The sequence below is a fragment of the Ailuropoda melanoleuca genome, chromosome 14 (assembly GCF_002007445.2).
Source record: "Ailuropoda melanoleuca isolate Jingjing chromosome 14, ASM200744v2, whole genome shotgun sequence".
NCBI classification, from domain to species: Eukaryota; Metazoa; Chordata; class Mammalia; order Carnivora; family Ursidae; genus Ailuropoda; species Ailuropoda melanoleuca.
In genome coordinates this window covers 36,802,009-36,828,557 of record NC_048231.1, presented here as the reverse complement: position 1 = coordinate 36,828,557, position 26,549 = coordinate 36,802,009, and the positions used below count along the sequence as shown (strand labels likewise).

At 43.3% G+C, this 26,549-nt stretch overlaps 1 protein-coding gene across 1 annotated transcript in view; it reads left to right on the top strand.

The window, feature by feature from the left end:
- SETD3 (SET domain containing 3, actin histidine methyltransferase) overlaps positions 1 to 26,549 on the top strand; it is a 64,107-nt gene that overhangs the window by 30,112 nt on the left and 7,446 nt on the right. Inside the window, exons 7-11 of the mRNA XM_002917459.4 lie at positions 17,193 to 17,251; positions 18,415 to 18,529; positions 23,358 to 23,432; positions 24,504 to 24,670; positions 25,549 to 25,634. Coding sequence (XP_002917505.1) covers positions 17,193 to 17,251; positions 18,415 to 18,529; positions 23,358 to 23,432; positions 24,504 to 24,670; positions 25,549 to 25,634 — 502 coding nt within the window. The remainder of the gene's footprint in view (positions 1 to 17,192; positions 17,252 to 18,414; positions 18,530 to 23,357; positions 23,433 to 24,503; positions 24,671 to 25,548; positions 25,635 to 26,549) is intronic.

The following is a 26,549-nucleotide window of genomic DNA, read 5'->3' as shown; positions in this document are numbered from 1 at the left end:
ATGGGGAAGTGGACATTTTCCTTGTCAGCATCACGTGCCCGTTAGGTTACTGGGCGTAAGCTGAAGTACTGAGCTTTATTTGTCAGAGTAGGAGGTTAACCTGCAAAACGACCGCACTTGTGGTAGTTAGCGCGGCAGCGGCAGCAGCGCTGGTGCTGGTGACGGCAGTTGTAATTATAATAACAGCAGCAGGGAGATAGGGAAGTGTCCAGGGCACTCCCGTCTGCCCACCAAGCTCCTGGGGTTGACCACACTTCAAAACTAGCCGCTCAGAACCAGTCAGTGTATCACCGCCTCCTGCTGACGGCGCCCCACCTGCTGCACGGGGAGACACGGGTGCTGCCCGCTGGAGCATGTCAGTCCGTATTTATNCCCCCCCCAATGCATCAGGCAAGAAGCTACCTGGGGGCAGAAACCAGAGCTGTCTTGCTCACTGTGTTCCATTTCCTGGTACAGCATCTCACCCACGAATGGGCACTCGTCAATATTTGTTGAGTGAGTACCAAGAAGCAGCACAAGATCAGTTTAATAAGGTGCAGAATCGGGTGCTAGGTGGGTATTTTGCAGAGTGCGTGTGTTAGAATTTCAGAGGTCAGGAGGTCATATGAAGGTTTGAAGGAGGAAAGGACCTTACGCTGTCTTAGGGTTAGTGAATCAGTGGAGAGGGCAAATTATCCTAACTGGGAAAGTAATATCAAATATTAGTTGTGAAAATACAGTTGACCCTTGAATGACATGTTCGACTGTGTGGGTCCACTTATATGTGGATTTTTTTCAGTAAATACAGCCCAGTATTGTAAATGTATATTCTCTTTCTTTGGATTTTCTTAATAACCTGTTCTTTTCCCTAGCTTCACCTATTATGAGAATAGAGTGTATAATACAGCAGACAAACTATGTGTGCATTGACTATGTCATCAGGAAGGCTTCTGGTCAGCAGTGGGCTATTAGTGTGAGGTTTGGGGGCGTCAAAAGTTATCTGCGAATTTTCAGTGGTGTGGAAGGGTTGGTGCCCTAATCCTGTGTTGTTCAAGGGCAACTGTGGTTATTTTCCACATCAGGTTTTATCAAGGATAAATAAGGTTACTTACAGATTTTGCAACTTTTTTTAGAAATTAAAGGATGAATCGAAAAAACAGTGGTCATTTTGCCAAGCATGGAGTCTTAACTGACAAAGCTAATGATCTAGAAAAACCTATGTTGGAAAATGTCACTTTATTATATGTGTCTGGAAGTGCAGATGGGAAAACAGATTTTTTTCTTTTTGCAGTAGATTCATTAAGTGTTTGGGAAGAGGCTCTCTTCCACACCTTCCCCAGTCTGCGTAGTTTGAGACTAAATCTGAGCTCCGCTTGCCTCCTGTCTCTCAGGGAAGAGGCGGCTGCTGCTCTTTACTCACAGAGCCGGGCCCGTCTGCAGGCCTGCGGCAGGGCGTCTGCCAGTGCCGCCTGGGAGTCCGAGGGCCCCCTGCCACTGGCACGGATAAAGCCAGCATGGCAGGAATGAAGAATGAATAACCAGTGTCACTTACTGCTTGCACAGAAGCCTCGGTGCTTGCCCCTGTCGTCCACACGCAGCTTGGCCCTGGCTTGGAACAGAGGCCTGGGGGCCTGGGTTGGGACCGTGTGTGCAACCTGGGCTGTGCGTGCCCCTGGCACAGGCCCTGCTGGCCACCATGCACCTTGGAGAGGCTAGGTCATCTGCTCGCCACCTGTCAGGCTGACCCAGCGGGTAGAGCGTCACTCCGTGTGGTGACACAGCAGTTCACCGTCCACATGGAAGTCACGTCTAGTCTGGTTGCTTTTTGTCTGCTGCGGTTTGATTTCAAAGACATGGAGTGTACTTCAAGGAAACCTGGCCTTGCCGTGGATGTGGCCCATCACACCTCCCCGTGCGGTGACTTACCACCGGCCTCCATGGTGGGCACCCCACAGGACTCCCCAGTTTCTCCCATCCTGACTTCCCTGCATATGCACTCGTTCTCACCGCCCACTTTCTTAGGTACCCGCTCTGGGGGTCAGGGTCGAGGGTCGTGAGCTGAGTCAGACCTCAGCCCGGCAGAGACACGTGGTGTCACGGCCTGCTGACCTGGGTCTCATTCCCCTGGGGATTGTTTCAGACTCCCTGTGGGCTCTCCTCTGTCCCGCTTCTCGGCGAAAACTGAGACCTTTCCTGCTAACTCTTGTCTCCATGTTGGAGCTGTGTCTCCACCTCCTTTCATCCCTATGAGAAGGAATGCCCCCTCATCACCAAGGTGAGCCCGCGCCCGTGCCAGGAGCTCTCTGATACTGCTGTCCTAGCTTTGTCCCCTTGGTTTCCAGAATGTCCCTGTCCTTTAACATAATGTCCTGTCCATCTTCTGCCTTTAACCCCAATTATCAAGAATGTTCCACACTCGAGAGTTCTTCAGGCCCCTGCAGCCCAGGTCCTCCCCACTGGCCTGCCGTGCCCTCTGGTGGATCTTAGGACTGCCAGTCACCCATTCCTGTGTCTGTTCTCGCTGCCCAGTCTCCTTGAGTCCTCCAAGTTGCAGGACCCTGGGTCAGGAGTCACATCTACTTTTGAAAACCCAGTTCTAAAATCTCTTCTCACTTGTGACTATAATCAAAAATCTTCTTGTATCAAAAGATGACTTAAGTCAGTATATTGGATTTCTCGCTCTCTGTGAACAGTTTCCTCTCTGTTTTATAGGTAGTGCTTAGAAGAGAGGCACTGATTAAACTGTTCCATTGGAAATTCGTGTCCAGAAACTGCTCCAACAAAATAGCATTGTTCTTAGAACGTGAGATTGTGTTTCCTCTGAAAAAAAACAAGAGTGAGATCCATTACATAACTCGATCAGTAAAGCATTTAATTAATATAAGGCAAATCGTAATTTTTTGGAGAAGAAAGCAGTCAGATGGGCCTTTTCTGCCTTGTCCTGCTTGGCTATGCTTGGCTCTCACTAGGCTTGTCCTCCCCAGATGGGAGCTGGTGAAACTCAGGGCGGTCCCTGCACGGTCTGGCCTGGCCCTTCGCCACCTCGTGCCCAGCGCAGTTTCAGGGTAAATGTAACTCTCATCTTACTTCATGGAAGAATTTTTCTTTGTGACATCTTTGTTTTCCCCTAGGAGGTGTTAATGGGGAAATAGATGGATTCCCGCTCACAGAAACTGATTAATAAATATGGGTTGTTTTAATGGGGAAATAGCCAGTACGGACATCTTGGTGCCTGCTTTTTTTTTTTTTTTTTTTTTGGTACAACTGTGTTTAAAGAGTTTTGGTACCTATTCTGGACTCTTAATGAAATGAGAGAGGAAATTTTTATCAACTAAAGATGAATATAAGATCTTTTTGCTTCTCAGCTTTTCTCTCCAAAGTCATGGACGTTTGAAATTACATTTTGTTTGTCAAGTCGATGTCTTAACTGAGTGTGAGAATGTTTTGTTTTGACTCGAATAAATATAACCTTATAATTCAGTTCATTGGAGTTTTAATGGGGATATTTTTACCAGTAAGGTTAAAATGTTTATTTATCATATCTCAGGGTAATACTTCTGAAGGTTCTCTTTTCAGGAGATACAAAAGTTATTAAGACTTTTCTGAGCTAGACTTTTTATCAGCAGCTTTATTTGACAGCAGGAGAAGTTCAGTGGCCTCTACACCTCTCTTCCCTTGGTTGGAACTTCTGTAACTTGCTGTCCTGCCAGTAGACCCCGGGAAATAGTGTTGGGACAGCGCATTCACAATTGACATGTCCAGGATTCTCTGTGGATAAAAGTGGCTGCAGGGGCCGTGGGGACACACACTTTACCTTGGAACTGGGTTCTCGGACACGTGTCCCCACCCACCTTCTGTGACCAGCAGACACCTTTGCGCTAGGTTTTGTGGTGTTGGGTTGACCAAAGTAAACTTGTGGCAGCTGGTGACAGCACGTATGGTGTATGGCCTTCTGTGGTGTGCCTGGGAATGTGGGTGTTTCACAGGCTCTCCGAACTGTGGGGATCCTCTTATGTCCTTAGCATCTGTTGACTCCATCAGAGTTTGGCCCATCTTTATCAGAACCCCAAGGCTGATGCCTAAGGTTCTCAGCTTCCGTGCTGCACTCTTAGAGTTCATTTCTTACTAGCTACTTACAGACTCCTTCAATTTCTTTTAGGCTTAAAGGCAGAACATTTAAGGGGCCAAGGTTCATTTCCCTAACAACATGATAACTAGGAGAGTTGAAAGTAGCCAAAAAGTTAATGTTCTTTAAGAACTTGGAGATGGTACAGGTTTAATGATTGATAAACCTGTGTGGTGTTTTAGAGGCTGTTTGGAGTTACCATGAAAATGATAGGAATTCCAGATAATGGAATACTGGAAGTTGTTGGGATACTAATGTGGCACAATTCTAGTGAAGAAAATACTGGAAAGAAATTCCAAATAATACCCTGATGTTTGGAAATATAATGAAGGGAAGGGGAGCATACATATCTACATGTATTTGATACACATGTGGTTTCTGGGGCCAGCATTCTTCATGTCCAGCATGAAGGGAGTTGGGCCAGATGATCTCTAAGTTACCGCCTAGGTCTGAGACTTTATGCCACTGGACAGTTACTTTTAAGTAAATATGCTATCCTTTCTGGTGGTTGGAAAATAATAGATTCACAGTCTTAGTGTCGCTAATATTGCTTGCCTCTAATGCATTTTATTTTATTTTTATTTTATTTTATTGAAGCGTAGTTGACATACAATATTACATTAGTTTCGGGTGTACAACATAGTAATTCAGTATTTATATACATCACAAAATGATCACCATGATAAATCTTGCTACCATCCATTACCATACAAAGTTATTATAGTATTATTGACTATATTCCCTAAGCTGTACATTGCATCTCTGGGTCTTATTTATTTTATAACTGTAAGTTTATACCTTTTAATCCCCTTCCCCTATTTCACCCATCCCCACCCTTCTCCCCTCTGGCAATCACCAGATTGTTCTTTGTATATGAGTCTGTTTCTGTTTCTGTTTTTTGTTTTTTGTTTTTTGTTTTTTTTTATGTTATGGTAGTCACCATGCAGTACATTACTAGTTTTTGATGTAGTGTTCCATGATTCATTATTTGTGTTTAACACCCAGTGCTCATTACAAGACGTGCCCTCCTTAATATCCATCACCGGGCTACCCCATCCCCTCACCCCCCCCCCCTTCTGAAACCCTCAGATTCTGTTTCCCGGAGTCTGTTTCTGTTTTGTTTCGTTTTTGGATTCCACATATCTAGAGATCACATGTGTCTTTCTCTCTCTGACTCGTTTCACTTAACATAGTATTGTCTAGGTCCATCCATGCTGTTGCACATGGTAAGATTTCATTCTTTTTTATGGCTGCATAATATTCCATTCTATATACACATAATAATTATGTTTTTATATATTATGCTGAAGGTATAATATATAATATGTAATTGTATCATTATAATTAATATGTTATAGTGTATATTGTACACACACAGACACACCCCAACTTTATCCACTCATCTATCAATGGACACTTAGGTTGCTTCTGTATCTTGGCTATTGTAAATAATGCTGCAGTGAACATAGGGTTACATATATCTTTTTGAATTAGTGTTTTCATTTTCTTCAGATAAATACCAAGAAGTGGAATTGTTAGATCATAGAATGGTTCTGTTTTTAATTTTTTGAGGAAACTCTGTACTGTTTTCCAGAAAGGCTACACCAGTTTGCGTTCCCGCCAACGGAGCAAGAGGGCTTCCCTTTCTCCGCATCCTCGCCAACACCTTTTGTTTCCTATGTTGTTGATTTTGGCATTCTGACAGGTGTGAGGTGGTGTCATTGTGGTTTTGATTTGCATTTCCCTGGTGATGAGTGATGTTGAGCGTCTTTTCATGTGTCTGTTGGCCAGCTGGATGATTTCAGAAGATGTGTATTCAGGTCCTCTGCCCATTTTTTAATTGGATTATTTGGCTTTATTTTTTAATTTTTAAAAATTTTTTTGAGTTATGTGAATTCTTCATATATTTTAGATATGAACTCCTTATTGATTATGTCATTTACAAGTATCTTCTCCCATTCAGAAAGTTGCCTTTTTATTTTGTTTTTTTTCCTTCACTGTACAAAAGCTTTTTAGTTTGATATAGTCTCATTTTGTTTTGCCTTTGTTGCCCTTGCTTGAGAAGGCAGATCCAAAAAATACTGTTCAGACCACTTGTCCGAGAGCTTACTGCCTATGTTTTTTTCCTAACAGTTTTATGGTTTCTGCTCTATATATTTAAATCTTTAATCCGTTTGAATTTATTTTTGTATGGAGTGTAGGAAAGTGGTCCAGTTTCATTCTTTTGCATGTAGTTGTCCGATTTTAACACCATTTATTGAGGAGACTGTCTTTCTCCCTATCTCCGTTAAAGATTGACCATAGAGTTGTGGATTTATTTCTGGACTCTCTATTCTGTTCTGTTGGTCTGTGTGTCTGTTTTTGTGCAGTACCATACTGTTTTGATTACTGTAGCTTTTTAGTATAGTTTAAAACCTGAGATGGTGATGCCTCCAGCTTTGTTCTTAAGATTGCTTTGGCTATTTGGGGTCTTCTGTGGCTCCATACAAATTTTAGAATTATTTTTTCTAGTTCTGTGAAGAAAGCTGTTGGTATTTGATAGGGATTGCATCAAATTTGTAGATTGCTTTGGGTAGTATGGACATTTTAACAATATTAATTGTTCCAGTCCATGAGCACAGTATATCTTTCCATTTATCATCTTTAGTTTTTTTCATCAGTGTTTATAGCTTTCAGAGCATGGGTCTTTCACCTCCTTAGTTAAATTTATTCCTAAGTATTTTATTCTTTTTGATGCAATTGTAAATTGGATTGTTTCCTTAATTTCTCTTTCTGATAATTTATTATTAGAATTTGGAAATGCAACAGATTTATGTACAATTAATTTATGTGTATTATTTGTATCCCACAGCTATACTGAGTTCATTTATTACTGCTAATAGGTTCTTGGTGGAGTTTTCTGTTCCGACCTCATATTGTGCACATCTTATTATCTTGTGTATCCGTTGATGAATTATTATAGGTCTAGATGATTTCACTACTTTGTTTTTTAACCTTCATACTAGCTGTGGACTATACGTTTACCTTTACCAGTGAGTTTTCTCTTTTATGATTTTTTTTAATTTCCAGTTATGACCTTTTCTTCTCTGTTTAAAAAAATCCTTTTAACATTTCCTATAAAGCCGGTTTGGTAGTGATGAACTCCTTTAGATTTCGCTTGTCTGGGAAACTCCTTAGACATACCCAGCCTTGCTGGGTAGAGTATTGTTGATTGTAAGTTTTGGCCCTCCAGGACCTTGAGTATATTGTGCAACTTCCTTCTGGCCTCTAAAGTTTCTGCTGAAAACTCACCTCGTCGTCTTAGGCGGGGGCTCCCTTGTACAAAAACTAGTTGTTTATCTCCTGCTGCTTTTGAGATTCTCTCCTTAACTGCTGAAACTTTAATTATAATGTGTCTTGGTGTGAGTCTCTTTGGTTCATCTTATTTGGAACTCTCTGTGCCTCCTGGATCTGCTGTCTGTTTCCTCAGCAGGTTAGAGACGTTTTCAGCCATTATTTCTTCAAATAGGTTTTCTATCTCTTTCTCTCTTTCTTCTCCCTCAGGGAGCCCTATAATGTGAATGTTAGTGCACTTGATGTTGTCTCAGAGGTCCCTTAAAGTATCCTCGTTTTTAAATTTCTTTTTCTTTTTGGCATTTCAGTTGGGTGATTTCCACTACCCTGTCTTCCAGATTGCTGCCCTGTTCTGCATCCTCTGATCTGCTGTTGATTCCCTATAGTGTATTTTCCATCTTAGTTACTGCATTCTTCAGCTCTGATTCTTTTTTCTATTTTTCTGTCTTTGTTGAGCATCTTCATGATCTGGTAGATTGCTTAACTCTGTTTCATTTATTCTTTTCCTAAGGTTGTGTCTTATTATTTTATTTGGAACGTATCCCTCTGCCCCCTCGTTTTGCCTGACTTTCTTCAGTTCTACGTATCAGGTAGATCAGTTACGTCTCCCGGCCTTGAAGGAGTCGTGTTTTGTGGAAGGTATCCTGTGGAACCTGGTAGAGCGAACCGCCCTGGTCACCCAAGTCAGGTGCCCCAGGGGTGAGCCCTGTGTGGGCTGCCTGTACCCTTCTGTTGTGGCTGGTTTGCAGTTGGTGCACACCCACTGTGTATAGGGCAGGCCCCTGGCTCGGCTGGCTGCAAGGTCCTGGCTAGGACTGTTGTAGGCATTCTAGTGCGTGGAGCTAGATCTCCAGAGCAGGCGTGCTTGGGAAGGCCTTGGGTATTGGCTTGCTAGGGGTGGCAGGGCTGAGTTTATGCTGAATTTGAAGTTTGCTTGTTTATTTATTTAACTAATCTCTATACCCGATGTGGGGCTTGAACTCACAACCCTGAGATCAAGAGTCACATGCTGTTCTGACTAAGCCAGACAGGTAGCTCAATATGCTGAATTTTTCCTTTTTTTTTTTTAATTTTTAAAAAATATTTTATTTATTTATTTATTTATTTGAGAGAGAGAGAGGGCACGAACGTGACAGAGAGTACAAGTTAGGAGGAGGGGCAGAGGGAGAAGGAGAAGCAGACTCCCTGCTGAGCAGGACCTTGGGATCATGACCTGAGCCAAAGGCAGACACTTAACCTACTGAGCCACCCAGGTTTCCCAATGTGCTGAATTTTAAATGAAAGCAGTATTTACCAGGCATTTTTGTAGAATTTCATCAAGAAAAAAATGTCTTTACCGTATCAGAACTTATGCTGTATTTATAAAAGTAGGATAGCTGATTGTCCTTTACCTTAAAGTAACCTCCAAAAAACAATAGCCTAAGTCTTTCCCCAGCCCCACCACTTATTACTGGGCAGCCTTGGACGTACGGTTAACTTCTGTGCCCATCAGTTATGGCATCAACAGAATGGGGCTAATAACAGTGCCTATTTCATACACATCACAACGATTAAATTATAGTTCACCCTTGGACAATGTGGGACTTAGGGGCACTGATCCCTTCCCCCCCTTTGAAAATCCACTTACAACTTTTGACTCCCCAAAAACTTAATCACCAATAACCTGTTGACCAGAAGCCTTACGGATAATATAAACAGTTGATTAACACATATTTTGTGTATGTATTATGTACTGTATTCTTACAGTAAAGTAACTAGAGGAAAGAAAAAGTTATTAAGGAAATCCTAAGGAAGAGAAAATACGTTTACGGCAGTGGACTGTAAAAAATCCATACGTAAGTGGACCTGCACAATTCAAACCGTGTTGTTCAAGGGTCAACTGTACATAAAAACACATAAAGTTCGCAAAAGAGTTTCTTGCACAGAGTGCTTAGCAAATGGCCCTCGTTGGTATCCACCTCCCTCCCTCCTCCTCTGTGTCTCTCTCTCCTGGAGATGCAGGCAGCTTTCCTATGTACCAAGCACGGTACTTCCTTTTCTAGGACAAGAGTTTACGTGCATGCTCTGAATGTCAGTCACCCTATCGGGGAAATTGGTTTCACAGTGGTGGTCATAATGCTCTCATCTCACAAATGACTGGGGACTCTGATCATGCTGGATTGATTAATTTAACCAGAGTCCGAGGTCTTTATCCTAAATCACTGAAATCTGAACTAGCCAAAATGAAAAGGAAGGTACTATGAAGCTGATGACAAGTAATTCTGGCCTGCTTCCTTGATGCAGATGTGTCCTTCTGAAGTAATACCTGCTTTTTACCGTTCTTTGTATTTCCACTTTCATTAACGATACGTTCCGAGGAGCTGCAAGTGTTAAGTACCTGATCAGGAAGCTTGGATTACATGGTTGAATTAGCTTCTAGATTCTGGCTTAGAGTCCTTAGGTTAATCGGTAGATTGAGATAGGTGGGGGGAGTGTCAAAAGACAAAGAAACAAAGGATTTTAGAACTTGAAAGAAGTTATTTGTCCACCCCCCTTTTCAGGCAGGGAAATGGAGGCACAGGGCTGGGGGATGAGAGATACGTGGGAAGGGACAGGCTAACCTTTTCAAAGGTGCTCACTGCTGGATGGGGTGGACTAGGGAGGAGGGAAGTTTGGTGACGCTTTGGTACAGAGGGCTGCCGTGCTTGGTCCCATTTGGTCCCTCTTGGATTCTTAGAGTAGAGCTTTCTCAGATAAATGTGTTTAAGGGTAGATTTGGGGAAAAGAGAGAGAGAATGCATATTTTCTGACCCCCAGATGGTGGGAGAATATCCTGATCATAAGGGATGGAAGGTAGAAGAAAAGGAGAAGGAGAGCGGTGTCTCTGAAGCCTGTGGGAACGCCTCTCGGACGAGGAGCGTGAGGTCCCCATTTCCCTGGTGGTAACTGCACTGCCACCAGATCACCTGGTCCCCTGGCCTTGCCTTTCACCCCCCATGGAGTCATGGTGGTTTGGGAAGTTGTCACCTCCTGTATCTTGCCTCTCGTTCCAGCTGTTATGGAGCCATAGAGAGGAAATCTAATTCCACAAGGTCAACGCTCTCCTCTGCCACCCAGCAAAGGGCAGAGTGTTTCCTTCGTGCATGAAGGAGGAAGAGTTCTTTGAATGAAGCACCATGTGAGCCATTGGAGATTCTCTGGTGGTCAAAACAGGCATGATCCCTGCCTCATTGAGGTTCCCCGCTGTGGGAGAGGGACACGCATCAAATGCTGTCACGCGTGTGCATATGTGTGCGCACATCCACACTCACGGGGCGGCAGAGTGGGGAACCCAGATTGGTTGGTGAGGGTGGCCCTGGAGAAGGGTCTCCCAGCTTGTGTTAAGTGACTGCCGCTAGGCAGAAGCCCCCTGAGGGCGTTGCCATGTCTTTTTTGCCCACCTGTCACACGGCATCTGCCAGCTGCCTTCCGTTTCACATGGTCAGTAAATAAAGCGTTTGTTGAGTGAATGAATATCTAGTCCTAACCTATGGTTCACCTTTTTTTTTTTTTTTCCGGAGTCAATAAACATTTGTGAGTGGATAAATGGTTGGCAGTCCGAAAATGCTGATTGATTGTGACTGTATTTGGTTCATGGTTGATTGTCTATCTTCAGGGTTTACAGTTGATGACTAAAAAAGTTTTTGAAGAGGCATATCTTTTGCAGCGTTTCAGCAAATTTCAGTTTAATTTAAACTGAATATAGGTTATAGATTTCAGTGTCTTCCAATGAAAAAACCAATTCTTCCGTCTTGGAGTAATTCTGTAAGTGTATTGAACGATGTTGATATTTCTCCACTAATCTTATTTTCTTAATTTAAACATTTTTATTATGAAGTAATACACATTTTTATAGGAAAATTAAATATGTATGTATAAGTGAAAAGCAAATAATTTAAATTTAATATGTATTGATGTATTTATTTGGTCATATTGAGGGAATTCAAAGAACTTTATGATGGAAAATTCCCTGAAGAGTTGGATGTAATCTGTGTTTAAAAATAAAAGTCTTAAAAATTGATTTTTTTCCCTCAAGAGCTAGATACACAAACCATGCTTTGATTCTGATTTATGGTCATCAGAACTAAATTTTGGATCCAGTAGCTATTTTGCAGTTTGTCATTCTGTTAAACTGTGTTATGTCCACTTAGAAAATGCGGGGCGGGTTGCTGCTTGGGGAGCACACTGCCTGTGTGGCCTTCCCTGGGAGAGATGCCTCCGTGTTTCACGTAAATCTCCCTTCTGCCCGCCCCTCCCCCGCACTCTTCACTTTTTTTCCCCTTTCTCTCCTTCTGTACTCTCCTGCCCTGTCCATATTCCACTTTTCTTCTTTTTGTTTCCCTTCTGCCTGTCTCCTTCATTCAGCTTCCTGCAGGGGAAACCCTTCTTTCCTTCTGACCACCCTCTGGCCCCTTTCCCTCTGTGATTTCGTGGAATTGTGTTGGAGAGGGGGGCTCTCCCCAGGCGTCAGGATGGGGGGGTGGTGAAGCTGCCTCTTGTCTCTCTTTTCTCCTCAGTGTGCGTGGACCTGACATTTGCGAGACCCCGATCCACATTGGGCTAAGGGAGGATGCCACGGGGCTGCTTTGTGGAGGAATCTCGCAGGTGGCATTGAAAGCACCAAACCTCTTGCTTCTGTGAGAAGGAGTCACAGCTCCCAAACATATAATTGCTTCCACCCACATGGTTCAGATCTGAGGTTCAGTGACGGATTTTATCCTTGTAGAAATAAGAGAAATGGAGCCATCGCTAGAGCTAGTTAGGACCCACAGCTAGTTAACCCTGCTGTCGCTTTAATATACACTTAAGAAGTAAAGCCAAGTATAATCTTAGTCATATTTTAGTTGGAAAATTTTAATTACATGCTATTATTTTTTTTATCAGCATAAACCAGGTACAACTTCTAAATTGTGTAGGTTGCCTTTCCTTATGCTATAGAGCCGTTACTAGGGCACTGAGCTACCATCTGTATTTTTGAAATTAACAGTTACACATTATAGCAGGCTATAAATTGTTTAAAATACAGTATTTAGGAGTCATTTTTATGAACTGAGCCACTCTCCTTTTAGTATATTTAAATGCCTCCTTGAAGGTGATTATTAAATGTATTCAACTTGATTTCCTCATAAAATCTGTAGGTAGAGGTGAGTGTTCTTTAGAAAAGTAAAGATCTGATTTTGAAAAGTGTTTGGTGTTTGTGTCTTCGAGGCCATTTGCGTGTTCTAATCCTATTTTTTTTTTCCTTAGAGGGTTTTGAATCTTTCCTCAGGTTGAATACGTTCCTCCTGAGAATTATTTTAGGAAATGCCTCTCTCTCTATGTGGGAGCATTTATCTTTGGTTTGGTTTATTTTAAAAATGCTTTCTGTTAGATGTTAAGAAGAAAACAAACTTTAAGTCAAATGCGTCTTGTTCGTGTGCAGAGCTGTTGCAAAGCTGTTTCCCATACTAGATGTTTCTGAATTAGGAATTCACATAATAACGAAGTCTGCTTATTTTAGTTCTCCACAAAGGTTTGTTGTATGAGCTTAAAATAAGGCTGCAGCTGATCCGTGTAACACATATTAACTGTTGATTTAGTTTAAGCACACGTCTGTATCTCTCATTTCTGATCAGCCCCAACAATCGGCACGTCGTGCAGCAGCCATCTTCTTTTATACTTTATTAAATCTCTGTCAATTATAAATATCAAGGTTTTACATTAATGTCAAGATAGTGCATCAAAAATTCATGGAATATGTGACTTTTTCCAAGGGTATTTAATACTTAATGCATTTGTGTCATTTTTCTTTCCAGAGATATTGACAGGTTTTATTAAGTGTTTGTTAGGGAGATTTCATTTTTATCAAGGGACTATAAAGAGAAGCTGCATGCTAAATCAATTTTTTAAAGCCAGAATATTGTTCATTTTTTCATCTTCAAACTCTTGTAATCCATAGGTTTTATTTAAATTTCCTCTCGGTTTATTTTTGTTTTATGTGAGTGATAGTTCAAGACAGAACTTTAATAAGGATCAAATATGCTGACTGTGGTGGTTTTTAATTTCCTTAAGCATAGCTACCAGACCCATGCAATATGGTAAATTCTTCAAAATGTCATACTTACATATTTAGCAATATTACTTCTTTTTATTGAAGCCAAACAAGCGATTTTAGATATTAATCTTTCCCAAACACAGTGATTATTTTGTACTAGATACAATATTACTGTGTCTCATCTGGAATACCTCCTTTTGGCAGAAAAGGGAACGGAAGAGAACATCACTGGGTTGCCTGTTGGCATGAGGAAACGGGGGTCCTCTTTTAACAGTAAGCTCTTTAGGGCTCAAGTCTGATCATGAGCTTCACCAACGGTTTATTTCTCCAACTTCAAATATTTATAATGCTCAAAAAAGTAAAAAATATCAATCATTTAAAAATCTGCAGAAAAATCTGTGGCTAGTTTCTAACCCTGTCTTTATGGGGGCGGGAGGTGGGGAGGGAGTCAATGCTTTGGCAGATCCCGGACTTGCCCCTGACACTGCCTGATGGCCCTCCTCACCCACTCAGGTGTATCTGTGTCTCGGAAACGAGTCACAGCCAAAGGTGATTGGCCACGAAGAGTAAGCTTTCTGTTTTAATTTACGTTTTTATTTTTTAAGTACAAGTTAGGAATGTCTTCTCTTGGAGAAGATGCATCATGATAAATAAAAGCTTTATTGGATTTTACTTTATAAGGTGAGGAATGTTTAGTTATCCTGCCTTTAAAGGATGACATTGAAGACTTTTCATCTAAGAACATTTTAGGAACTTTGAAATAACTTTGGGTTAATGTTATAATTTTTGCAAGATATGTTTTTAAACCTTAACTTGGTCTTCAACAGGAAAAAGACTTGGTGTTTAAAAAGAAAATCATTCTGTCCAGAGCTTCAGAACAGCTTCGGCTGTTTGAAATTGGTGTTTTTCTTATTCCTGTTCACTTTTTCAGGATTTGTGAAAATATTTCTTTTCAAAGTTAAATGTTTTTCACATGCAAATCATTTTTGATATTTCCGTGTTTCAAGATCCTTGTAAAACTATTGTACAATACTTTTAAGAGATAGGGTAGGGTTGTTGTTTTTTTTTTTTTAGAAACCAAATTTTGCTTGAGTAAGGCTGAAACAGTAGCTATTCTAGATAAACCCTCGTTTGGGTTTACAGTAAGTTGTTATGTAGGCCTTAACCCTGGAATGGATTCAGGAATTCTGCGGCTCTGCCTGTTCTACCCTGCGGCCAGTAGGTGGCGATAGTGCCACAGTGGTGAGAGCCCTGTTGAAATCGAAGTTACTTGCCTTTCTCCATAGTGTAGAATTAAATTGTGCTTCAGTGTAACTGTTAAGTGCTTGTGTTCTGTGGCAGAATAGCTTTTTATACCAGAATTACATACAGTAGGCACACCCTAATTTTTAAGCACATAAGAACAGCTATTTCTAACAGATTCTGTAAATATTACATAACCCTACAGCCAAAATAATCGTCAAAATTAATCTGAAGAAAGCATTTGTGTATTTTTTTCCCCCGAATTGTCTTTACGACTTCATCAGGACTATGAGCATGAACTTCTATTTTTGTTAAGAAAGGTGTATAAATAGGAGGAAGGGAAACATTTTGGAGAGTCAATTTTCCATCTTTTTGGCCCTCGATGAGGTTGCCTTGTTTGAGTAAGGTTGCGGAGTCCAGAGCTGTTTCAGGGTCCTGCCGTGGTGGAAGATCCTTGCTCAAGTCATTCTGACATTCAGCATTCCAATTTTTGAAAATTGTCATCATTTCTCTTATTCAGTAAGTCAGACTTTTTTGGGGGAGGGTGGGTCAAATTCTTAATACCTATGGGATTTAGTGTTGGAATTTACCAACTCTCAAAATACCATAGTGCATTCCACAGTTTAAATGAATTAACGTATTTTAAAATAGCAAAAACAACAATGCTTCCCACCTCCTGGAGTCTGAAAAGCGATGGCATGTGCACCATCCTGCCTCCGTGTCCGCGGTGGCGCAGATGTGAGGTGTCACTGTATTACAAGTGAGGGGGGGTTTCGGCAGCCCAGGTCCTTGCTGTGGCACCTCTCACCGGCACAGTGGTTCTGGGTTTGTGGAGGGACAGTTCTTATCTGCTGAGTTTGTACTTTTAGAAGGAAAAGCTGAACACTGTTGTGGTTAAGTTTCATAATGGTAGATGGAAGTCATCTTTAGGGCTCTTAGAACATGGCCTTGCATTTCATTACAGAGAAGAGGGAAAGAAGCTTCGGGCCTTGAGATTCCTGCATCTTCGCTGGGATAGATCAAAGCATCGGATTTATTTATTTTTTATTATTATTATTTTTTAACAGAGATAGAAAATCCCGATCTGCCCCCAGCAGCTGGAAAATTCCTCTGGGCAATATGTCATTTTATATATTGACTTGAAACATATCTTCTTTAATTTCATTTATGTTCCTGCAACATTTCAAAATTACACATATATAATTTTATATTTTGACTTTTCTTCCAAAGGGTTAAAACTGGGCGAAGAATTAGAGGGGAGAGCAGGCACCTGGAAGCTAACACCCAACTGGCAGCCTTTTGTAATATATAATTTGCCTAAAATTGCGCACTGAGCACAAGCTTTTGTTTTCTAATTGATTTACCGTTTGAGCCACTCTTACCTCATCCCCTACTGTCCTGCGCGGTGCCAGCAAGTGCGTTACAGGGAGCGGTGATGAATGGCCGCGCACTTGTGATGCTAATGTGTCAGGAGTATGAACTGCGGGGCCCACCGAGCTGCAGGCAGTAACAGCCTTGCAGACACCGGACAGCGGGGTCTCATGGCCTCTCAGAGATGGCCGTTTGCTCACTTGGTCACTCGCGGCTGTCTGTCTGTCAGACTGGAATCGAAACCGAAGATTAAAATTATGCTGTTACAGCTTTTAATTTCTTAACTGAGACAAAGTTTTTGAGGACTTGAGAGGTCCAAGGCAGGGGGTCGTTGTGATGAGAGAATAGGGAATGGATGAAACGTTCTCATTAAGTGTGAAGTTTTGGACATTTTTACCAAATGTTCTTTTGTCCAGAGGGGACAAAATGTAGTCCGATTTAAATAGGCCAGTTTCTGTTTTATCTTTGTCCTGTTTGTAAAATTTATGATTTCACAAAACTATTTTTCTTGATTTTCTGTACTTGAGCCGCGTTTACCACGTATATGATTCATTTGCACATAAGTTGATTTCCATCCAAATGATTTAAGTCGGAGATAAATGAAAGAACCTTCAATTTATTAGAGTGCCTTTAATTGTTGCTTTTATCGATAGAAGAAGAGATTTGAAATGTATTCATGAGGGATGTGCAGCTTGTTGTGGGTAGAAGGCTTTGAGGAGGCCAGGACAGACCCCTCACTTTGGAGCTTCCCGGTTTCTGTTTGCATCAGATTCTCAGAGCGTGGGTGTGCCCACCTTTTGTAAAGTCAGTCCACCTTAAATTTTATTTTTGCGTGGTGTCTGTGGGTTCTGGTGTCGCAATATGAAGAAGCAGATTTATGGCGGCTGCTGGGCACAACACATGAAGTTGACAGTGATGTATGAGAGCGTAATAGCATGAAGATCCCTCAGTAGCGCGGCTGGACGCCGCCTGCTTCGTTTGGCTCTCGTTAGGATCTGTTAGGCAGCTAAATAATGAAATTCCGCTGACTGATTTCTGTTTTCCCTTTTTCTCTTTTCATGTCTGCTTTCTGAAACTTCTAATTCCCAGACCCATCCTCATGCCAACAAACTGCCCTTGAAGGATGCTTTCACTTATGAGGACTACAGGTTGGTGTGGGGAGGGTGTGTGTGTGTGTGTGTGTGTGTATGTGTGTGTGTGTGTGTGTGTGTGTTGGGGTTTGGTTTCTGAGTGATTTGGGGATCTTGGAAGTGGGAAGTACTTCAGTAAGAAGTGACCTGCTGTGACCAGGTAAAGCCCCCAGACGCGTAGTCTTGCAGAAGTTATCATGGGTAGCAGGGGTAAGGATCAGCATTTTAATAACCACACAGAAATTGCCCTCACCCTGTAGTGCTGGGGGATTAGCCGAGATGGCCAAGTGATAGTGGAGATTAACTTTCATGTGGGGTGGCCATGAGGACTTCCCCCCTTTTTAAATAGACTATTTTAGTGTAACGTGAGGACTTTTTAAAAAATTTAAATTAATTCAATTAATTAACGTATAGTGTATTATTCATTTCAGAGGTAGAATTCAGTGATTCATCTGTTGTGTATAACACCAAGTGCTCATTACATCACATGCCCTCCTTAATGCCCGTCCCCCAGTACCCCATTCCCCACCCCGCTCTCCTCCAGCAACCCTGTTTGTTTCCTAGAGTTAAGTGTCTCTTATGATTTGTCTCCCTTTTTGATTTCATCTTATTTTATTTTTCCCTCCCTTCCCCTGTGATCCTGTTTTGTTTCTTAAATTCCACATATGAGTGAAATCATGATAATTTTTTTAAACAAAAATATTTAATTGACTGCACAACATAATAAATAACACGCCACGTTTTGTCTAGTTCTTAGAGGGTTTCTGTTCAGAAAGGAGTTACGTTGTTTGCCTTTCACTGAGGCTTCCTCCGGGTGCAGAGTCAGCATCTGGGGGAAGGTGGTGTGGGCTTGGTGGCAAGGGTTCCAGCCGCAGTGAAGGCTGGAGGCCTGCAGATCTCTGTCCCTCCTTCCAGACCCTCTGTATCCCTGGAACATCCCCCCTTCATCGTCACCCCTGGATTTTCTCTGTCTCCTTTTTCCTTCCAGTTCTCCCTTCCTCCCCTCAGCCCTAGATTTAATTGTAAACGATGATGAAGAAGGCCAGCCATCACCTGTGGTGCTTAGGATAAGGTTTTGAGCATTGGTGAGAAGTCAGACAAACCATAGTTTCTGGTTTGTCTTTCTGCACTGGGCTCTGAAATGTGCCTACTGTAGTTCACCTCTTTTCTGATCGTTCCAGGTGGGCAGTCTCTTCTGTTATGACTCGACAAAACCAAATTCCCACGGAGGACGGTTCCCGGGTGACCCTGGCGCTGATTCCTTTATGGGACATGTGCAATCACACCAATGGCCTGGTAACTACCCCCTCTGCATTGTGTTTAATCCAGGGGACTGTGGTGAATGAGCTTTAGAGGGGACCTTCCACCTACATGTCATGCCCCCTTACTGTCTCCCTCCAGGGGGCCACGCAGAGCCAAGCCGAGCCAGCCCTCCGACCCCCCAACCCCCCACAAAGAGAATCTGCTGTTTTTCTCTCTCTGCATTTGCTTAATCCTAAAAACCAGGAACTTGAAGCTTATTCCACTTTTAAAAACCACAGTGAACTGCATTTATTTGCTAAGCCATAATTCCAGCCTAAACATTCATTTTCTTATCTTATTGAACCACAGACTAAACCAAAGTTTCTTTTTTCTTACTCTCCTTAGAATACTGATTTATTGAAGAAAAAAAAAAAACCAACTTTCTTCTTTCCTGTTTTCCCTTTTCTGTGCCTTGTTTTCTTTCTTTGATGACTACATTCCCAGCTATGTACGTTCTCTGATTGCTCCCTGTTCCCTCTCCCTTCATCTGACACGCTGCCACATCCTTGGCCCATATATTAACCTGCTTTTTTGTTCAGGAGCTGGTACTGGTTTCCCTGGTTCTGGGGCAGGAGGAAGTGCACTGGGGCGTTTGGCTCCTGGCCTCGCATGCAGGGTTGGGATCTCAGGCGTGGGAAGCACGGGTAGGAGACAGTAAGAAAATAAGGAAATTTTAGGATGATTGTTAATTACGTGTGAGAGGAGGAAGCCGCGGGAGCCGGCTCCCTGTTCCTCAGCGTTCTTGGATTCCCGGCAACAGCGGAGGTTGACGCGCTCTCTGTGCTGAGGTGGTTGTCTGAGCAAGATTTCCTGATACCCGGATACAGAAATATGATCAACTTCAGAATATTTTGAATTTTGAAGCATTATACTGGAATACCAGCTTGGTTACTTTTTTGTTCATCTTTTCTCAACGTTGGCTCCCTTTGTTATTATTAGCAGTACTATTAAGAGGCTTAAAAAATGCTGTAAATGAGTATTTCACATCTAACCCCACAGAGCGGCCAGAACATGGAACACATGCCAAATACTTTGAGCTAGAAATACCCTAGTGCTAATTTGGAAAGGTGTACCAAGCATACTCTTAGCTTGTAGAGAACGAAGTGTTCCCCTCTTATATTTCTGCCTTAGTTCAGATATGCTTACTTTAATTAGCTGTAGGAAGGAGCAGCATATTTTATTTACTTTCATTCTTTTCCTTTTTGTTTTCCTTCAGAACTATCTTACACTGATTACAAGATCGAAGTTCTAAAATTTTTCAAAAAGCTCTGAAGATTTGACTGTAGTATTTTTCTTTTTGCTCTACTGGATTAGATCATTGGTTCTCAAACTGGATTGATCATTAGAGTTTATTTTTTTATTTCTAAAATTTAAAAAAGTCCATACTCTATTGTAAACAAACAAAAGCAGCTAAACGGAGGCCTCTGCCGGAGTGAAATATGGAGGTTCCCTTCCCCGCCAGCACCCCACCAGCACCCAGCCCTACCTGTGGCCCGGGTCCCTCTGCTTGACACCCCCAGGGACATGGTTAATGGTTTTGTGCAAAGCTCTGCCTCCGTTGTGTGCATTTACCCCCTCGTACCCTCACAGACACACTGGTTCTTGTGTTGCTTTCATGTAAACGGGATTAAACTATTCACTCCTTTCCCTCTAAGAGCAAAAACCAAAAAGTTCATTTATTTCAAAATAAAAATAATGCATCGATGACAACCACAAATGCTGTGCCTTTGCTAGCGCTGTTCGTAGAGTCTACACCCTCCCACAGAGCTGGCGAAGCACTGCTAGCCTTCAGGTTTCTACGAGATGGTAGTGCTTTTTTTCACAGTGGTGGTTTTCCCTGAATACTTAACTCCACACCTTGGTTGAACCGTTTTCCGTTGTAATTATGAGACTTCAAGGGAAATTGCGTCTGGTAGAATTTGAGAATCTATTTTAACTCTATGAAGTTGTATATCACATGTATTAACAGTTAATCTCTTTTTAAAAATAAGGTCCTTGAAATTAAGGCTTGGCTTTTCAGACAGTTGATTTTCTGTTTTGTGTGTGTCTATCCTGACAGTCGTTGTCTGTCTGTTCTGACTGTCACCGAGGGAGTAGGTAGAAATTTGTTACCCGGCAACGCTGTGCTTCTGACAAAAACCTGGTTCTGGGAGTAGAGATGGGAGAGCTGAGCCTGTGGCAGTAATTCCAAACCAGGAGCGGCAGGGAACTAGGGAAGAACAGAAAAGGCTGAGGGTTGGTACCTGGGCCAGAGGTGGTGGCACATGTGAGCCCATGTCCTAGCCACTTGGAGAAACAGATTTAGACAAGTTCATGGACATCATATTAAACTGTAAGATATGGTATATCTTTAAATTCTATGTGACTGGTTCAGAATTAATGTAAGCAGGAATTTTCCTTTCTTGAGCTGGTTCAGTTTGTGCAGAGAAGGACACTGCTAAGTGGTTTATAGGCCACTGTGTCTGTTGCAATAGGTAAAGCGTGTTGGAGTAACCAGCCCTGGTATTTGAGTGTGTAACTCTCCCGGTCGGGATGGAAGGGCCTTGGAAAATTCAAGTAGAATTGAGAGAGGCTCTTTTTCAAGGTCTTTCTGGTTGAGTATTAAGACATCTAAAACGTTTAGATTTATACAAGGCTTCCAGTCTCAATGTGAAAGCCCAGGTTTTTATAAGTAGCAGACAAGGCTCCCTGCTCAACCTGTCCCCATTATACTCCCAACACAGACAGGTCTGGGACCCTGTGCTTCTTCAGACACCAGCACATGCCCACCTCAGGGCCTTTGCACAGGCTGTTCCTGCTGCCTGAAACACTTGCTCCTTCGATGTCCACAAGACCGCTCATAGACTTCCTCAAGGAAGGCTGCCCCGGGTGCCCTGTGTAACATTGCCACACCTCCCCTTCCATGAGCCTACCTTCACGTTGTCTGTCTCCTGTGTTCCTACCTATTGTTGTTTCTTGCCGGCCTTTCCCCGTCCCTCCTGCTTCCCTGACTGCCCTCCTGCTGTCTGATGCTCCTGCTGGGTCCCGCGTAAACACACTGTGGAGCCGCAGACTTCCAGGGCTGGGAGTTCACCGGCAGTTCCTATTCCAGCCTTATTATCAGAATCATGTTTTGGGGTCAGAAAAGTGATTTTGACATCGGGCAGGAACTTCACAGGGCTGATCTTACCAAGTGCTGAAACTGTTCTGTGAGTGAAGATGTGCCAGATTCCTGACTGGGTTTGTTTGTCGTCGTTTTGTGTCTCTGTTGGCTTTGCAGAGCGAAGCAGGAGGCCTTTCTCGGTATACAGTTCATAGACCATTGGTTCTGGGGATACCAGGTTTAAGGCTGATTGTCACATGGTTGTCCATCCTAAAAATGCCATTCCCTGAACTCAGAAGTAATTTTTAGATCCAAGCTGTTGATACCTTTATTAGCAAGTAGCACTTGCGGCAGTCTGGAATGTTGATTCTCCAGGACAGAATGAGGAGGTCAAAGCATTCATGAACAATTCAGACGATCTAAGAGATTGTGGGACTGCTCTGAGGGACAGGCTTCTAAGAAGGAGCTTTTAATATAAATTGGGGACCCTGTTTCTTATCGTGGTGGTTCATGCATCAAGTAAATATTATCAAAGAGTTTCAGGTCTTGGGTAAATGTTGCTCAGCCCTGGGGACACAGGTAAAAGGGAGCTCCAGGTCTGGCCGCTGGGGGGCGGGTATTGCGTGAGAGGGGTGACAGCGCAGGGGCTCTGGGAGTGCAGGGGGGTTGGGTAGGATGAGGGCAGGCATCCCTAAAGAAGCCAGGGCTCAGGCAAAACAGGAGCAAAAGGTGGTTCCTGACAGAAGGGAGCTGGAGCAGAGGCCCGTGTGGCAGGCGAGTAGTAGGTCAAGAGGCTGAAGGGAGATGTGGGCCTCCTGGTAAATTGGCTGTGCTTGAGAATTTGGATTTTTTCCCTATGGGTAGAGTGGAAGGCTACCAAGAGATTTTAAACAGGAGGTCGACGTTGTAGTGTCAGTCACTAGAGATGCAGGAGGGACAGTAAGGAATTTGAAGCCAGTTGGAAGGTTTTTGCAAATGGTAAGGAGCTCCGCCATGCAGGGGAATGACGAGGAAGGAAAGAACCAGAAGGATAATTTAGAGGAGTTCAAGTGCTGACCAGTAGTGGCACCAGAAATATCTTTGTGCCTTGTGCGTCTAGACATGGCCTTGCCTGGCCCCCCAGGACGGGGGAGACTGGGGAGAGATGCAGGTTTCTGGTATGGGGAGCGGGTTTGGGGCAGCGGGCTTAGGGATGGTAACAAGACAGCATGCAGCGGAAAGTGGATAGGCCGCAGCTCATGTATTTTATTTTCCCTTTGCTTCTCTAAAAGTTTCAGCTCCTCTAATTTCAGGGTAAAACATGTACGTAATCTAGAAACAGGCTTTTCTTTTTCCCCTGATTCTTTATCCAATGGAAGACACGCTTTTTAGTTTCTTGGTGGCCAAACGTGGGAGAAACGACATTTGCGAGTCGGCTAGAGTTCTCCAGGGGACCCTGCTTCCGTCTGTGGGGCTTGCTTTGTGACAAGTGACTATGCTTGCTTGAGCCAGCGACTGATAGTCTGTACACTGTTTTCCTAGGAGTGAGGTCCTTTTCTCGGGTGGCGGAATCTTGTATAAGAACCTCTTGTATAAACAGGATCAATGACAATAACCAAGCAGTTCTGTGTCAGTTTGGTAAAGCGTGCAGAGTGCAGTACCTTTGGATAACTTTCATCTTCTAATTGCCGAACAAGACCCTCATGAGCGAGGGGACCACAGACCTCAGTGCTCACAATTGTCACCCTCTGCCCTGCCTAGATCACCACCGGCTACAACCTGGAAGATGACCGCTGTGAGTGTGTCGCCCTGCGGGACTTCCGGGCGGGAGAGCAGGTAGGCGGCGGAAGGCGGGTTAGCTGGTGGGCACGGGGTTAATACCACGTTGATCAGTTTGAGAGGGCATTTAACTCAGACAGAAAAAGGGGGGATTTGTATTTAGGACTGTTTAGGGAACACATCTTGAGACCTAAAGCTGTAAAAAGCACACTATGCTTTGGGTCCACGAAGAAACACGATATGAATGTGCATATTTGTACAGTTGACCTAGTATTTGTGATCCCGTCAACTGAAAATAAACTTTGTATTATGACAGTAGAACACATTTTTCGATTGCATAAGCTGCATTGTTCTGTCTCTTTTTCTGTTGATTGGAACCTCGTTTATAAAGAGGCTGTTGATTTAAATGGTAAAAACAAGGGGATCAGGAGCCGGAGATCTTGTACTTCCACTTTAATCTGTGGATTTTTCTCTCACAACCTGGGTGGGGGCAGGGTCAAACCTTTCAGTACATTTGAAAATGCCCATCTTTTAATGCCTACTTTCTACCTCTCGGGCTTATGACCGAGCGGTTAATCCCAGAAAGCAGAACTGACGTCGACTGTTGACGTTCCAACTGAGACAAAAGGAACAGTATTACTCTGTGCTGATCGGCTCTTCCTGCAGAAGAGTTAGAAACCCTCCTGCTGGGTGCCGAATTGCCACAGGATCTGGAAATGAGTGTCCGACAGACGTTGTCTGAGATCTGGTTCCAGAAGAGACTCTAGTATTAGAAGGAGAGGGGGGATGGTCGCAAATTGTCAGGTGCAGCCATAACGTACTAGTCTTGCTGTCCTGGAGACAGGGAGGAGGCAGGGAGCACTGCGGCCTGGGCTCCTCTGGGAGACAGTCAGGCCCACGTGGTGGTGGGAGTAGATGCCCTTGTCACCCGTCTCAGACGGTCTGGGCAGCGGGGGGTTGCGGGATCGCGCGCCTTCAGGAGAGGTGCATGGTCAGTGTGTGCTGTTGTGTGTCCGTAGTGGCCAGGCCAGTGGGACATAGGGGAACTGATCCTTTGCCCTGCTCTGTATTGAGAATGATGTTAAATTTCTTTTATATCCCTTTATTTTTTTCTTTACTGCATCTCAGATTTACATTTTTTATGGCACTCGGTCAAATGCAGAGTTTGTGATCCACAGTGGTTTTTTCTTTGACAATAATTCACACGACAGAGTGAAAATAAAGCTGGGAGTGAGTAAGAGTGACCGGCTGTACGCCATGAAGGCCGAGGTCCTGGCCCGCGCCGGCATCCCCACGTACGTACAGAAATGCTCACCTCTTTTCTGTGTTCCTTGGAGTATTTCCAGTTGTTTGCAAACGGTTGTTGGTGTGTTCCTGCAGCTTCTCTAGAGTGGCCTGTCTCCGTGTCTTTATCCCTGCTACACGGCAGGTTTAAGCAAAGATGCGTGGAGACTTAGCAGCGTTTTCAGATAAACGTCGTTGTGTCCCTGGGAGCACTCATGGTCCATTCCAGGGGATGCGGCCTGAACTCCTCATTAAGTTAAATAAATACTGTGGGTCATTAGTGTCTTTCACCTTGAAAAGGTTAATGACCTGGATCAATTTGTTTCAGTTAATTCTTTGCCACCATTAGTTACTGTAATGAAGTCGTGATCCCCAGTGATTTCAAGAATTTCTGGCGAAATTCTTTAAGATTTTCTTGCATTTGAGGTGCAAAATGATAAAGAAGACAAGAATTGTGATTTATTGGTTCTCCAGGGAGTGGAGGAACCATTCTTAATGAAAATGGATTATCCAGACCTGTTTTTATTGAACTTGTCAATATTTGATTAATGATTAAAATGTGAACTCAACATAAATTATTGTTAACATTTTTTAAGAACCACGGGCACACTTAATTCTCTGAGTGTCGTACGTGCCCTGAGATGAAGGCTTTTAGACTCCGGAGAGATGGCAGAGGCAGTCACCGCCATCCTCTGCGGGAAGCCTGCCCTCCTGCACTTCCCAGTCATCCAGGGCAGTACCGGCGTGGCTCAGGCGAGGGGTCGGGATGAGTCTCGCGGGTCAGTGCCCCTTGAGGACGACCCACCTTGCAGAGTGTAGAGTGAAGGGGTCTCACTTGCTGGGAGCAGGTGCCCAGGCAGGGGACTAATGTTGCTCCCACTTTTGTCAGTTCCAGTGTGTTTGCGCTGCATTTTACTGATCCACCGGTCTCTGCCCAGCTCCTGGCTTTTCTTCGCGTATTCTGCATGACCGAAGGTAAATGATTTCCGGGGGGAAAAAAAGATGTTGACTTTTTAAAATATTCATGAAGTGTTAATCATTGATTTAGATTAAAGAGTCAGATTGAAGATACAAGTGTTCAAAACTAGAGCACTTTCTGGGGAGAGGGGAGATGCCACTGTTGGAGAACGAAGTGGATCTGTTTGACTCTGGAAATGTTTTATTAAATCCTTGATGGGTTGTCAATATTCATTTGTAATAAACAACTGATTCTCTACTGCGTTGGAAGAAAACTTAAAACATCTGGGATCGTCTGACTGCATGAAAATTCTGCATTCATAGAGGGGAGCCTTCGCTGTGCTTGCTCCCCAGATAGCCTTCTCTCACTCACGGTGCGCTGACATCTGTGAGTGCCCCCTGATGTCATGTGGTCAGCGTGGCCTGCGTGGGCCACAGGACCTCACCGGGCAACTGACTCTGCATTCCAGATCCGAAACTGCTGGCAAGCTTTTTAATGTCAGGCATCCTGTTAGAGTCATGAACGCTGCAAACAGAATCTGTTTACGTCACAGAATGTTCTGGTCTGCAGCCTCTGGTTTCAGGTACAGAAAGTGTTAAACGTATGTAGTGAGCACCTACTTTTACGTTGGCTTCAGGCAAGATGTTTGGGGTTTCTCATACTGAGATTTGATCTGTTGTGGTTGCATTTTCATTTTTTGTCTGAAAATGTACTCTCCCCCCGCCAAATCCCATGGTCCTGAGGTTTCACTTTTACTTTTTTTCCCCCAGTTTTTATTTAAATTCCAGTTAGTTAACATACAGTGTAATATGTACGACATAGTGATTCCCATATATCCCCTGTGCTGATTGCAAGGGCACTCCTTGATCCCCATCACCTATTTCCCCCATCTCCCCCCGACCCCCATCCCCCCATGGTAACCATCAGTGTGT